General features: G+C 41.3%; 1 protein-coding gene across 1 annotated transcript; it reads right to left on the reverse strand.

The window, feature by feature from the left end:
* Positions 1-2,785: 2,785 nt before the first annotated feature.
* Positions 2,786-12,501, reverse strand: LOC121867541 (galactosylceramide sulfotransferase-like). Its single transcript, XM_042367546.1, has 10 exons — positions 12,363-12,501; positions 11,716-11,843; positions 11,238-11,252; positions 10,519-10,819; positions 9,762-9,937; positions 8,978-9,104; positions 8,587-8,777; positions 5,195-5,273; positions 4,754-4,869; positions 2,786-4,344 (listed from the first exon to the last, which is right to left on the reverse strand). Exons 1-10 carry the CDS (start codon positions 12,399-12,401, stop codon positions 4,053-4,055), a joined length of 1,464 nt encoding a protein of 487 aa, XP_042223480.1. The 5' UTR covers positions 12,402-12,501; the 3' UTR covers positions 2,786-4,052.
* Between the last annotated feature and the right edge of the window lie 2,177 nt (positions 12,502-14,678).

A 14,678-nucleotide genomic window follows, 5' to 3' on the forward strand; every position in this document is an offset into this window, starting at 1 on the left:
AAGCTTTATTCAATGGTAAAAACGAGTTAATTTTATGTATTGTAGATGCAGGGTTAGGGCGTGTGGATTCACAGCTTGTGCCTGTGCATATTCTTCTTGAAGCTTTACAAATAGCCAAGCTGTTAAATCAGTTAACTCTTATTTTCACAGAACATGAGGTGGAATATTATTACCCTCTGTTAGAGTCAACTTTCACGCACAATGCTATCCTCATCCACATACCTATGCTAGCGCAACGCAAATATAATGCATGGCATTTAGAACCTTTCCCTTTGTATTCTAATGACACACTGTTTACGCTAGATAAACCAACCGAAGTTTTGCTAATAGATGAAGATTACTCTTTGTTGGCAGTAGATGATTCTAGGGTTTTATCACGGTGAAAATCGTCATATTTACATTCGCACGTTTGCCCAGCCTAGTTCTTCACGTTTATTCCTGCTGCTGAAGGAATATGTGAATTGGCGATCATTCAAACAGCGCTAAAACAATGTCAGTATACACCAATTGCAAAGAAACTTGTGTTTCATGCACGTCTACATAACGTGCAGTATTTTTTCTTCCCTTAAGAAACTAACGTCATTTTACAGTGCCAGGATGGTGGTAAACGTTTAGTTGTGAAAGGTTACTATAAGGCTCCGGATTACTGTGAAAGATCATGTCATTCGTTGAAGACCTTGCCTACTCATCATCATTTTGCATTGAACTTAAATCTCACTTCAGATTTAATTCCTTTGTATCAGGTTCTTAATTTGACCCTAAGGTAGCAGGCAGCTATCAAACAGGGAGGTACTACCGCCTGGGAAGATATTGGAAGCCTAATGTGTTGTCTAATGGTAGACCCTGCTGCCATATGGCATCACGAAAATTGTGACCAAGTCCCAGGTTGCTATCTGACTTTCTGCCTCATTTACACACAATAGCAGGGTCTCAATTGTTTCTCTTACTATTGACAACACAACATACATATATTGTTTCTCACCATTGATCTTTTTTTTTCATTTTTGTATTTCTTTATGGTTTATTATTATTATTATTATTATTATTATTATTATTATTATTATTATTATTATTATTATTTTATTATTTTTTTTATTTTTTATTATAAATTTTATTTACTATGAATTAATTATTATTATTAATATTGTTATTAATATTATTATTACATTTTTGCCCCCAGGACACGATGTGGGTCAGTGACCTATGCCCGGGTGGACTAATCCTGTATAAAAGAAAAAAAGAGAAAAAAAGGAACTCAATATTGTATCGGATCAATTAAAATTAATTTCTTATCTGAAACAATCACATTTTGCTAATCTTGAAAATAAACTGCCATTTTATTTTTCACAGGGATTTGCAATACCTAGTTTAACTATTCCCACTTTTCTCTTAATTTCAGCAGTGATATTTTTGTTTTGTTATTATAAGTCAATAATCTTTAAGTTTACCATTGTACATAATATATTATCTCGTAAGAGACTTCAGACTAGGGCTCCAGTTACTGCTGAACCCCAGGTTGCAGTTTCTCCACTTTAGTGTCTACACACGTATATATTTGTAACATGGATAGGCCGATGTATAGATAGAGTTTTCTCTGCGAGATTAGTTAATTCCTCGAGGAGCTCGGAAGGTGTGACCGAGCGATGTATTAGCCCGCCTTATAGACATAACTATTTATATAAATATGGGTTAATATATTTGTATTGTAACTATCACCCACTGTAATTTTCCGTAGTTGTGAGGTAGCATGTTCAAAGCACGTGATGGGTAAGTTCCATGCACAAGGCATGTCCTCAGAATACCCAAGGTCAGCTATCTTGGGCTGGACCCACTAGCAATATCTACTCAACTTTCACTATAGTTGGATGTCCTTAGAGCTTATCCCTGATAGCTCCGTCCTTCCTATAGCCCTCACAGTTACAATGACTATTACAGTGATTATCCTTTGGACAGTGTACATAGACTCTTTTGATAATAAACAAAGGAACATATTGGGTTTCGCTACTAAAACCCAATAAACTTTTATCTATATTTTAGTTCAAGAATATAAGGTAACAGCTTCACAAGTGCCTGTTACAAGTGGTGACAACCCAGCAAGGTTGCTACATATATGACAGCTGCACAAGTAGTTGTTATACAATGATAACAGTCACCTAGCAGTGACACAGTTGGTAAAGGTAGAGATAATTTGTTCTCCCCATTACTGTGTTACACTGTTACTAAGAAGCTATTGTTACAAACAAGCCTAGTAAGACAACTGAAGATAAGTGTTGCGCAAGTATTGTGGAAATGTTGTGATCAATATAAAGTGAAAAGACTAAGGTATTGTACACTGGTAGTGTGCTGACTATGCAGTATATTCGAAGTGAGAAGTCCAGCTGTGAAGCCATTACCCTGTGAACAGTGTTGTGAAGAATTAGTGACTATTTAAGGAGACTACAGTGCACAAGTGTGTTTCTGTGACCTGGTGGAAATCTACCTGCCTCTTGTTTGTCTGTACATTGACACCGATTATCAGGAAATTACCGGAGACTGGCGGGATAGCCAGTAGTAATTCGACGACACTTGTGAGAAATCTACTGCTTCGGTACATATGACCCTGGCTGCTGGTAACCAGTGGTGGAAGCTGGGTAAGCGGGAAAGGAGGGTCGTAACAGAATGTTTTGTCAATAGTAAGAGAAACAATTGAGACCCTGCAATTGTGTGTAAATGAGGCAGAAAGTCAGATCAGCAACCTGGCACTTGGTTTCAATTTTTGTGATGCCATATGGCAGCAGGGCCTACCATTAGACAATACATTATGCTTCCAATATCTTCCCAGGCGGTAGTACCTTCCTGTTTGGTAGCTGCTTTCTATCTACTACCTGGTGAATTAGTTTCATGTCATCTATCAATAATTAAGGTGGCCTCCACGTACAAAAATTCACCTGGGCTGGGGGAGAATACTACATAACTTATTAAAGTGAATTTAAATGAACCTATAATGTGGTTTTGTTAGGTTACCCTTGTTTGTATGAACTTACTGTTTGCCAGCGTGTGTGTAGTCTGTGTATATTGTTTGCACCTGTAGGCTATGTGTATTGTTTGTACTGTATATGGTTTTATTCCCGAATTCATTGTATACCTGCAGTGTCTGTGTACTATGCCGAATCATTATGAAATTGTATGGTGATTTTACTGCATAATATCTGTCTAACCTGGTGATGCAGTCTTTGGTCTGGTAGAACATGTCTTTGGTATATAGGACATAACTCTACGTACCTCATCCTGGCCTTTGATGTGGCCCCTTAAACTGTTGTGTGTGAATTCTGTTGAATGTGAAGAAAAATTTGATAACACGTAGTAAAGATTCTCTAAATATCCTTATTCGACAATAAGATATGCAGAGCAGTATATGTATACAGTATACTGATTTCAATAAATTTTAGTTATATCAATACGAACTAATTTATAGACCTCTTCCTGTCTAAGGCTGTTGGTTCGTTTATATCCACCCAGCTGCACTATTCCTAGGTGCCACCTTTGAGAAGGTGACCATATGTAAAAAATTTTGTACCCCCTTACTCAGATGCGAGCCTTGAACTAATACTTCAGCCAGTGACCAAAAACAGATGGAAGCGCTGTATTTTCCCAGTGGCACCTGAACACAGTGACTCATCTACCATTTAACTGAGGCAGTCATCACTTAGTTCCCATCGAGAGAAGAAGGATGTTTCAGAAGATGCGGGTCATCACTGCAGGCAGTATAAGAGAACTGCTGTTAAACAAGGCAGATGTGCTTGTGTCTGATGTAGCTTCCTTGAGTATCAGAAAAAAAAATCAGTAGTGTAGCAAAGGAGAACATTGGGCGCTGTTTATTGCCCATCTTGAGATGTTTCATTTATTATAGATCCCCTAAAATTTCTAATCGTTTTATAATACAAAAAATAAAGTTCAATTATTTCTCATTCATCACAAAAGAGAAATAAATCGAATTTATTATTCCTTATTCTTGAAATGCTTTTGATTATCTTCCTTTACCACCTCCTGCAAAAAAAAAAAAAAAAAAGCTATTAATCTAAGTGAAATTTCTCAGTTGTGCTTGAGGCGAGGACTCTGCCTTTGACCTTTTCCTTGGGAGGATGGTGGTGGGCGAGGCGCCATGCCCTCTGTTGGTACCTACGGCCTTTGGAGACAGACGACCTCCTTGACTTAATCCTGGACTTCCTCTTGGGGGAGGGGAGTGACCAGGTGAGGTTCCAGGGGTTGTTGATGTTGAAGTGGAAGCGGCTGTACTGCTTCCAGCGGAGCTTCTGTGTATACTCTATACTGGATCTCACCAAGTCGGTGCAGTACTTCTGTTGTCTGTGTGAGAGGGAAGGCTGGATCATCCTTGTGTACATTTATATGTATATACACTATATCGCAAATTTGATTGTAAATAATAAAAAACTTCCCTGGCTGTACATACAGATTATGTAGGCGTGTTAATGCTTTATCAACACATATTTCCTGTCGACAATTTAGCCTTTGTACTAAATTTTTCCCCTTTTCACATTACTGTATAGTGCTAAACAAATTATGACCCCTCAATGAAAATATATAAACACAACATTGTACAGTACATGTAGTTATATGTAGTTTTGGTTGTTTCTTTGAAGGTATTAAGTGGTTATATTCCTCACGTGACTTTTCATTGGTAATTACTTGCTTGATTTTTTCTTTTTTTTTTTTGCTTCTGCAGCAGCCGTTGTTGTCATGGGTAACTACCTACCTGGTGGAGCCATTGTTGTGAACCTTGTATTGGACTACCAGGTATCTCTCCATGTCTTTGTGTGCACGTCGCTTCGAAACTGAGTTCGTCTCCTTCAACCCACATTCCTTCCATACCTGGAGGGAGAGTTAACAATGTCTACTCCACTCTACAATTTGGAGTATAAGGTAAAACTTTCAATCTCTTGGAATTTTAAGGTAAATCTCTTTCTCTCTCTTACATCACATAAGTTGGAATCCACTTTGGTTGTCAAGGTGATCATCCCAGCCTTTATCATAAAAAAACTTCAGACTAACATTTAAAAATATAGAACAAACACCAGTATGAATTATGCCATTATATATATTGTAGTCATATATGTAACTAGATACATTTATATTAAGATTCTACCTTAACTAGATAAGGTACAAAACCTTAATGATTCCAGAACCTAGACTTTACCTTATCTCTCATCTCTCTTAAGCTCGTTACCTCCTCCTCCATCCGCCCACGCCCGAAGGCTTCCACATGCTTGTCAAACCTGTTGAAGAATTGATAGAATGTATGGTTAGAAATAGTAGTAGAATTCCTGCCCCGCCCCGCCCCGCCCCGCCCCACCCCGTCCTGTCCAGCTCAGCCCAGCCCTCCCCGCCCTGTCGGCCAGCACACCAAAACTTACCCTCCCTCTCTCCCTCCCCTCTCAAACTACAACCATCTACCTCTCCCACTGCTCTTCCTTTCCCAGGTCGACTTCATGGCTGGGAAATGCGTTTGTCAGTGCTCAGGGCGGAATTAGAAATGTACAACCTGTATTTGTGTGAGAAGTAACACACTATGTGTGGGTTGTAGGAAAGGGACCAACTGTCGAAATCCCTACGGCAGAGATCCATCACCTGATGACGACATGTCAGACGATAGCAGTAAACCCACTCAGTCGGAAAATACTGTTCATGAGGTGAATGACAAACAGTCAACAAATTGGAATGGCTTGTCGGGGGACGATGCGGAGAAGTGGGTCAAAGAAGCCTACTCAGAAGTCGTCTGGTGGTCGCCAGCTAACCTCTTTGAATCACCCAAGTGTGCGGCCACTAAAGAAATTATCCGGGAGATGACTCGCCTCATAAACAATTACACTCACGACAGCTCCCTGGCCTCATTAGCTCTTCAAATACTGGCAATAATACCCCATTTATTCTGTCAGAGGACACACGCAAGGACTAAGGCAAAGAAAATGTGGCGGCAATGAATAAGAGACTGACAATGTGGCAGAAAGGGGCCCTTAATGATCTCCTATGCGAGGCAAGAACACTGCAGGAGAAACTAAAATTCATAGGAGTTGAAAAGCAAAACACTGAGGATGTTGCCAGAAAGTTTGGTAACAAGATGTGTGGGGGAAAAGTGTCCTTGGCTGTAAGATCTCTCACAGAGGAATCTTCCGGTGGTGTTCTGCCAATAAACAGAGAGACATTACAACAACTGAAGGAAAAACATCCCCCTGCTAGTGCAGAGGAAAGCAGCCTATATCCCTCCATATGCTGTCATGTTCGAGAAAATAACAGGAGGGAAGGTGTGGGAAAGAGCACTAAAGACACAGGGAGGGACAGGCCCTTCAGGCGTGGATGCAGACGGTTGGAGATTCATCCTCAGCACTAACAAGTTTGGTGCCGCAGCAAGTGATTTCTGCAATGCCACCGCCACCCTTGCAAGAAAGCTAACAACCTTGTGCTGCCACCACTTCCATACACAGATGGTCAGCCACCTCATTTCACTGGATAAAAATCCAGGATGTAGGCCTGTAGGAGTGGCAGAAGTGCTGATCATTGGAAAATGCATAATGGGAGTGGCAAATGATGATGTCAGGGCAGCTGCAGGGAACCTGCAAGTATGTGCTGGCCACCAGGCTAGGGGTGAAGCTGCCATTCACGCCATGAGAAAGATATTTGAGCAGCGTGATTGTGAGGCAGTACTCCTGGTTGACGCTTCCAACACATTTAACATAATCAACTGCAAGGCTACACTGCAAAACATTTAGATCAAGTGTCCAAGCTTTGCAATGTATGTTGAAAAGACCTACAGGAACCCGACAGACCTCTCTATACCAAGCTTTAAGGCTCAAAGAGGAGGTACAGTACCATCATACAGTCAGTTGAGGGAACAACGCAGGGGGACCCTGTCGCCATGACAATGTACGTAATAGGCCTATTCTTGCTTCAACACACAAAAAACTATGAAACAACCAATGTCAAGCAAGTGGCATATGCTGATGACCTTACAGGAGCAGGAAAATTGGAGGACATCAAAAAGTGGTGGGACCTGGTAACATCACGTGGTCCAAAAATAGGGTACTACCCAAATGTCAGCAAGTTCTTCCTCCTTGGGAAGCCAGAATACCATGAACGGGCAATAGAGGTGTTCAACGGAAGTGAGGTCAAAATAACTAAGGACGGCCAAAGACACCCAGGTGCTGTAATCGGTACTAATGACTTCAAGACCGAGTATGTAACTGGAAAGGTAAATGAGCGGGTGAAGGAAATCCAAGCTTTGTATAATAGTTAAAACGAAGCCACATGCGGCTTTTGCGGCATTCACCCATGGAGTCAAGCAATCGCTTGATATCAGACTCCTCCTCCACCCTCTGGAAGAAGCCATCAGAGTCACTTTTATTCCAACACCAGTGAAATTCTTTCACTTAACCCCAGTAGAAATGTCACTCCTAGCACTGCTACCGAGACTGGGAGGAATGGGAATGGCTAATCCAGAGGGGCTTGCTGCCACCGAACATCAGAATGCAGTCAAACTCACAGCAGCCCTCACTGAGCACATCTTAGCTTGATTGCAGCAAGTGAAGTTGATACCAACGAATTAAACAAGATTCGACGGTCCATTATGACAGAACGACAGCACACCCAAAGTGAGAAACTTCATCAACTAATGCAGCAAATGCCAGAGAACCTGAAAAAAGGGCAGCTATAGCACAGGAAGTGAGCGCCTCAAACTAGCTAACAACGTTATCGATAAGGGCAAAAGGCTTCAGCCTTAACAAACAAGAATTTACAGATGCCATTACTCTAAGGTATGGTTGGCCAGTAGGTTTGCCCACTCAATGCGTGTGTGGCTCACCTTACGACATTGACCACGCCATGGTGTGCGAGAAGGGGGGCTTTGTATGCATGAGGCATGAAGGAAATCTGCCACGATGTCACGGTGGACCGCCCCTCCTTTCATTAAACGGTGAGAATCTCTATCATAGGACTTCCAACGAAGCCCGTGTGGACGTCAGTGCTCGAGGATTGTGGATGCAGGGAACTGCAAGCCTTCTTTGATGTCAGGATATTCGACCCCATGGCCGCATGTCACCGTAACCTAGCTCTCAATGCTGCACACAAGAGGAACGAGAACGAGAGAATTCAGAATGTGGACCAAGGCAGCTTCACTCCTTTGGTGTTCACAACCTCTGAGGGGTTGGGACCAACTGCAAGATACTTCTATGCGAGACTGGCCGAGGAATTATCTGGACAGAAGCTGCAGCCCAGAAATTATGTTGCTTAGGTCTGCATTGTTTTGCCTCAGGGGGACGAGATCTTCGATCCCAAAGCCGACAACGGTCGCAGATATTGACTATGAGGCAACAGTCACTGAATGCCGCATACATCTGCGACTTAACTAACTCAACACAGCTAGGGTAGCTAGGTTTGTATTAGGATATTTAATATTAAGGTAATAAAATGGTGGCGAAGGTGTGGCTATTGGGGGAGGCTGGAGGCCGCGTTTAAAAAAAAAAGTAGTAGTAGTCCATTAGTGAGTAGTAGTTGTTAGTAAAATTATTGTAGGTAGTCTCTCTCTCTCTCTCTTACCTGTCCTTAAAGTAGGCGTACAACTTGACATCGGCAGCGTTGAAGTGCTCCAGCGTGTTGACAGAGTGCTCACTAAGGTAACTACGGTAGCGGTCCTTGCGTACATTGCGGGCCATAGCAACCACGTCCTCCTCGGTCCAGCACATCAAATGTCTGAGAAGCACCAGTGACTCGTCCATACGCTCCGCCACCTGGTGAGGAAAACAGAACCAAAGGAAGGAGGACATTAACATAATTTATTATTTATTTATTTATTTATTTATCTAGCACCCCTCGGTAAGACATATCTCATAGGTTCGTAAGTTTTATTTTTGTATGATGAACAGTACATTGTAGCATTAATAATGAAAATATACACTTGTAAGTCTCTCTCTCTCTCTCTCTCTCTCACCAAAACTAGATGAAAGGTTTGGTCCAGGATGTTAATGGCTTCCTTCAGTAGAGATTCTTGGCGCATGTCCAGGTCGTCAAGGCCCATGTCCCACGTAATCTGGTTCCTCCCTAGTCGTCCCATGTACCTGTCCCAACCCAGGGTGTATTAGTTCCTCACAGTACATTGTTGGTGGAGGTAACAAAGATAACAACGAAAATAACACTAATAATAATAATAATAATAATAATAATAATAATAATAATAATAATAATAATAATAATAATAATGATAATGATAATAATTCACTAAATTCATTAACCCAATAATTCACTAAATTCATTAACCCATTCTATCATATTGTAAAGTGAAAAAGAAATGTTTAGGTTCTCTTATTTTATATTTTAGTTAAACTCAAAGTCACTATTTACCGTTATTTGATTTCTTTGTTTCCTGTTGTTATTATTTACTGTTGATGAATTGCTTTGGTACTGTTGAACTTTCTGGTAATGACTTCTGTTACTCTTTATTTGTCAACTACTTGTTTTTAACTGTTTTGTTGTTATGATGTATTACTACGCCTTAACAACTACTGTCGTCAAGTGTGTATGTTAAGTTAGTAAATACAGATCATGTGAAGATTACACCCCACATATTTCAACTGATGATTAAACACCTTAATATTATTGGGAGGGGGGGAGGAGGGTTAGGTTACATTAGGTCAGCATAAGGTTGGTTGGTTTTAAGGTTAAATAAACTGGGGGCGCTAATCTTCATGTGATCCTTTTGTTTATACTCTGCTCACCTGTTGTTAGCATTCTTGAACTTGGCTTTGCTGGTTGGGTTGCCCTCCAGCTTCCACACGAGGTGATCAAAGGTGGCCCCGTAGAACTTGTGCAGATGGTAGTAGTGGAACATGGATTCGAAGACAGCTGAAGGCTCTCGAACGATGGTCACCCACACCGAGTCATCGTAGGTCAGCTGGGGACACAAGTCTCTGGGTCACAAGGTCACATGGTTGTTAGGACGAGGTATTTAAGTTGACCCGGTTAAAGTAGGTGTGATATAGGGTCAAGTAACAAAGTCAGTTTTGAAAGACGATCCACCAGAGTAAGTTAGGGAAGGTTAAATATCAATGAGACATTAACTCTTTCGTAAAACCGTTACTGGACCAAGAAGGAAACTTTGTTTTTAGAATTTCATTAATGGACCATAAACAGAAGCCTCTATAATGTCTTAATGAATCCACAAAACTAGAAGTACTCCTTTCTCGCCATTTGAGAACCCGTGAACAAACTCAGGTCATGAAGATTAGGCACTGGCATATGTCACCTTATTCAACACCCTAACATTAACTTAACCTAACCCTCCTGGTAGCATTACGATGTATAGTCATTAGGTGGAATAAGCTAGGGTGCCTAATTTGTATGAGGTCAGAACCCTCTCACCCTTGAACCCACAAAATTTGAAGCTCTCCTCTTTCTCCCATTTGTGTACCCCATGAATATCCCATCACCCTCACTCTACTGACCCCACAAACTCCCCCTCGCACACTCTCCCACCTGTTGTATGGCGCGGACGTTGAGTCTAGTGTGGTGGATGAGGAAGTGGTACTTTCCTGTCGGGGGAGCGAAGGGTGACGCCTTGAGCTCTCGTACTTTGATACTCTGGCCCACGGCGACGTCATCTAGGTACTGGCCAGAGTAAGGCAGTGCCACGGACAGGTTATTGGCATCAGCGTAGCGCATCAAAACGTTCTGGATGGTAGACGAACCGCATTTGTGGGTCTTAAGGAAGACTAGATGACGGCGCGGGCGGCATGTAGGTATAGCTCGCTGGGCTGACCACATTCTTGGTTCGTCTCTGGAAGGAGTAACGACACGTCACCACCCATAAATTATATTGCTTTCTGAAAGTTTAAATAAATTATGACTTGTCCATAGTGATTCGTGGATGATTTATACAAAACAAAATGAAACGTTAAATCTCGTGAAGATTAACCCCACCAGGTTATTTCCCCTGATGATTAAACGCCGTAAAACTACCTAGGTAGGTTAGGTTAGCTTATGCAGAATTTAAGGAAGTCACCATTTAGGATCGTTAATGTTCAGGAGAAATAAGCTCGAGGGATTATCTTCATGTGATCCAATTATTAACTTGAATATATTTTCCGATGTTCCTTTGAGACACAAGAAATGTCTAACAGTAATGCTCTGGGTGTTTATATAGAGAGAAGTGGGCATGTTAGCCTTACTGCCCATCCTCACAACACAATACTCACGCTCCTTTGATGTTCCTATGGAGAGAGAGAGTGTGAGAGACATTGTCATCCCTTGTTAATGATTCCAAACACAAGACTGAATCACCATATAAAGGTTGATTAAAACATTGTCTATAGTTCACAATATTTCATAATTATAAAGTATAAAATTAGGGGTCAGGCTAGATGTATAGATGACGTGTATAGGATGGGTTAAGGGTAAGTTAGGTGTTGAGGAAGATGATGTACCTGAGTGTGATGTGAGGTTATTTAGCATATCTGTCCATGATTATGTCTAAGTGTGAGCATAAGTGAGCATGAGGTGAGAAGAGATCACCTTGCATACTTGAGCATACCTGGCCATATGCATGCCTGGCCATGTGAATACCTGGCCTAATATACCTAGCCATGAATGTACCTGAATATAAGTGTACTTGAACATGAAGTGAGATTGTTCAGCTTATCTGAGCATGAGATAATTTCGTGTACCTGAGCATACCTGAGCATGAGGTTCTGCTGGTTGGTGAGGTTGAGTTGAAGGACGAGGGCCATGCTGCTCACCACACACAGGAGTACCAACATCTTCACCATCATCGTGGGACCTCCATTCTCCTGCCCACGAGAACCCTGTAAGTCACCACACCATCACCGTCACCATCACTACACCGTCACCACACCGTCACGATCACCACACCGTCACCATCACTACACCGTCACCATCACTACACCGTCATCATCACTACACCGTCACTATCACTACACCATCACTATACCGTCACCATCACTACAACGTCACCATCACTACACCATCACAATCACTACACCGCTACCATCACCCAAACAGCACCCACACACCCTATACCGTCACCATCACTACAACGTCACCATCACTACACCATCACAATCACTACACCGCTACCATCACCCAAACAGCACCCACACACCCTATACCGTCACCATACATCACCACACACCCTACAAAGTCACCCTATGTCACCACCCACCAAAAACTGTCACCATACATCACCATACTGTCAACCTGCATCACCACACTGTTAACCTGTATCACCACACCGTCAATATCACCATACATCACAATATAGCTTATATTTGTAGGTAATAATATTATTTTGTGCTCTCTCTCACCTTCTTTTTGATAACCTTTTGTTCTTTCTTCCGCCCCATGACGAGGACCAAGGGGCAGGGTGGCTGAGGTAGGTAGCGAGAGGTTGAAGACGTTCCGTCCTATGGTGGGTCACCGGGGCAGTTTATACAGCTTCCTTCGTCCGGCCATCTTCTGTAAGGTAACACATAACCTGTACTAGCACCATGGTTCACCTGAAGATATTTTCCTCTCTTCTACACCTCATTTCACCCGAAAGATTATTTACCCTAATGTTAACTTAATGCTACTTGGGGGATTAGCATTAAGTTGTAAGTTAGATTAGGGTAGTAATAGTTTAGGTTAGTTTTGTTGCGATAAGTTAGCATAAGAACATAAGAATGGAGGAAAGTGCAGCGGGCCCATTGGCCCATACTGGGCAGTCCCATTTACACCCAGCCCCTATTGCTCATATATCCACCCAACCTATGCTTGAAGCTATCCAGCGTATTCGAGTTAATGATGATATTTGGTAACTTGTTCCATTCATCCACTACTCTATTTCCAAACCAATGTTTACCTATTTCGCGCCAAAATCTAAATTTGTCGAATTTAAAACCATTGTTACAAGTTCGCTCCTGGTAGGATAGTTTGAGTACCTTTGTAATGTCCTCTTTGTTTAGTCCTGACTTCCATTTATACACCTCGATCATGTCGCCCTTCACTGTACTCAAGGTTCCTAATGCCCTGGATTAGTCTTGTCATACATCCTCTGAATTCTTTCCAAGGATTCTATATCCATTCTGTAATACGGTGACCAGAATTGAACTGCGTAATCCAAGTGAGGTCTCACAAGCACAAGATATAGTTTTAAGATGACCTATCTAGTCTTGTAACTGACACTCCTTTGTATGAACCCAAGTACTTTATTAGCTTTGTTTCGAGCAAATACACATTGTTTACTTGGCTTAAGATTCCTACTTATCATTACTCCTAAATCTTTCTCACGGTTGGATTTCTCAATAACATCGTTGTTCATCTGGTATCTGGTTTCCCTGTTTACATCTCCTATACTGAGCACTTTACAATTGTCTGCATTGAATTTCATCTGCCATTTTTCAGACATTCGAAAAATTTGTTTAGATCTTCCTGTAGTTTTGCGGAGTCCCCGTCAGATTTAATTACACGTCCTATTTTAGTGTCATCAGCAAATTTACTTATGTTGCTGTCTACTCCGATATCTATGTCGTTTATGTATATAATAAATATTAATGGTCCAGTTACTGAGCCTTGCTTAACTCCACTAGTGACGTTACTCCAATGGGATTTAGTGCCGTTAATGCTCACTCGCTGTTTTCTGTCCTGTAACCACGCCCTAATCCATTTTACAATATCACCTTTAATGCCATGAGCCTCCATTTTTCTCATTAGTCTTTCGTGGGGGACTCTGACGAAGGCTTTGCTAAAGTCGAGATATACCACATCATAATTGTGCCCCTTGTCCACTGATTCGAAAACTGATGAAAAGAATGCTAATAGATTAGTTAGACATGAACGCCCACTTGTGAAGCCATGTTGGGAATCATTGAATTCAATTTGTGCTTCTCCAGGTGATTTCGAAGAGAGTTTGAAATGATTGCTTCCAGTAATTTGCCTACACTTGATGTTAGACTGATTGGACGGTAGTTAGAGGACAATCTCCCTTCTTGAAAATCAGTATTACATTAGCTATTCTCCAGGATTCTGGTACTACACCTGCTTTTAAGGACATGTTAATCAACTTTGCTAAGGGCATACTAAGCTCTTCCTTACATTCCTTTACTACTCTGGCAAATATCTCATCGGAACCTGGTGACTTATTAGGCTTTAGTTTGTCTATTTGCTTACTAACATCGTTACTAGTCACTACTATCTCGCTCAATTTATTTTCTTCACTATCTCTGTATAGAGTCGGAGCTTCGGGTATCATGTTTAAATTTTCGGTGGTGAAAACTGTCGAAAAATATTTATTCAGATTATTGCTCATTTCTCTGTTGTTATCAGTTAGCTCGCCGGTATCTGACTGTATTGGTCCAATCTTTTCTCGTGTTTTAGTTTGATACATTTGATAGAATCCCATGGGGTTTGACTTCGCCTCCCTTGCTATCTTTAGCTCATAATTCTTCTTTGCTTTTCTTATCTCGGCCTTAACCCTACCGGCCAATACCTTATAATAATCTCGGAGGTAAACTTCACCACGATTTATTTTCCTACCTATAGCCTTCCTTTGTCCAATAATATTCTTTTAATAATTATTTATCCATTTAGGGTCATTGTACTTTGATCTGAGTTTTTTGTATGGTATGTTCTGCCTTTGTGCA

Source organism: Homarus americanus, unplaced genomic scaffold (genome assembly GCF_018991925.1).
Source record: "Homarus americanus isolate GMGI-L3 unplaced genomic scaffold, GMGI_Hamer_2.0 scaffold23598, whole genome shotgun sequence".
Classification (NCBI taxonomy): Eukaryota; Metazoa; Arthropoda; class Malacostraca; order Decapoda; family Nephropidae; genus Homarus; species Homarus americanus.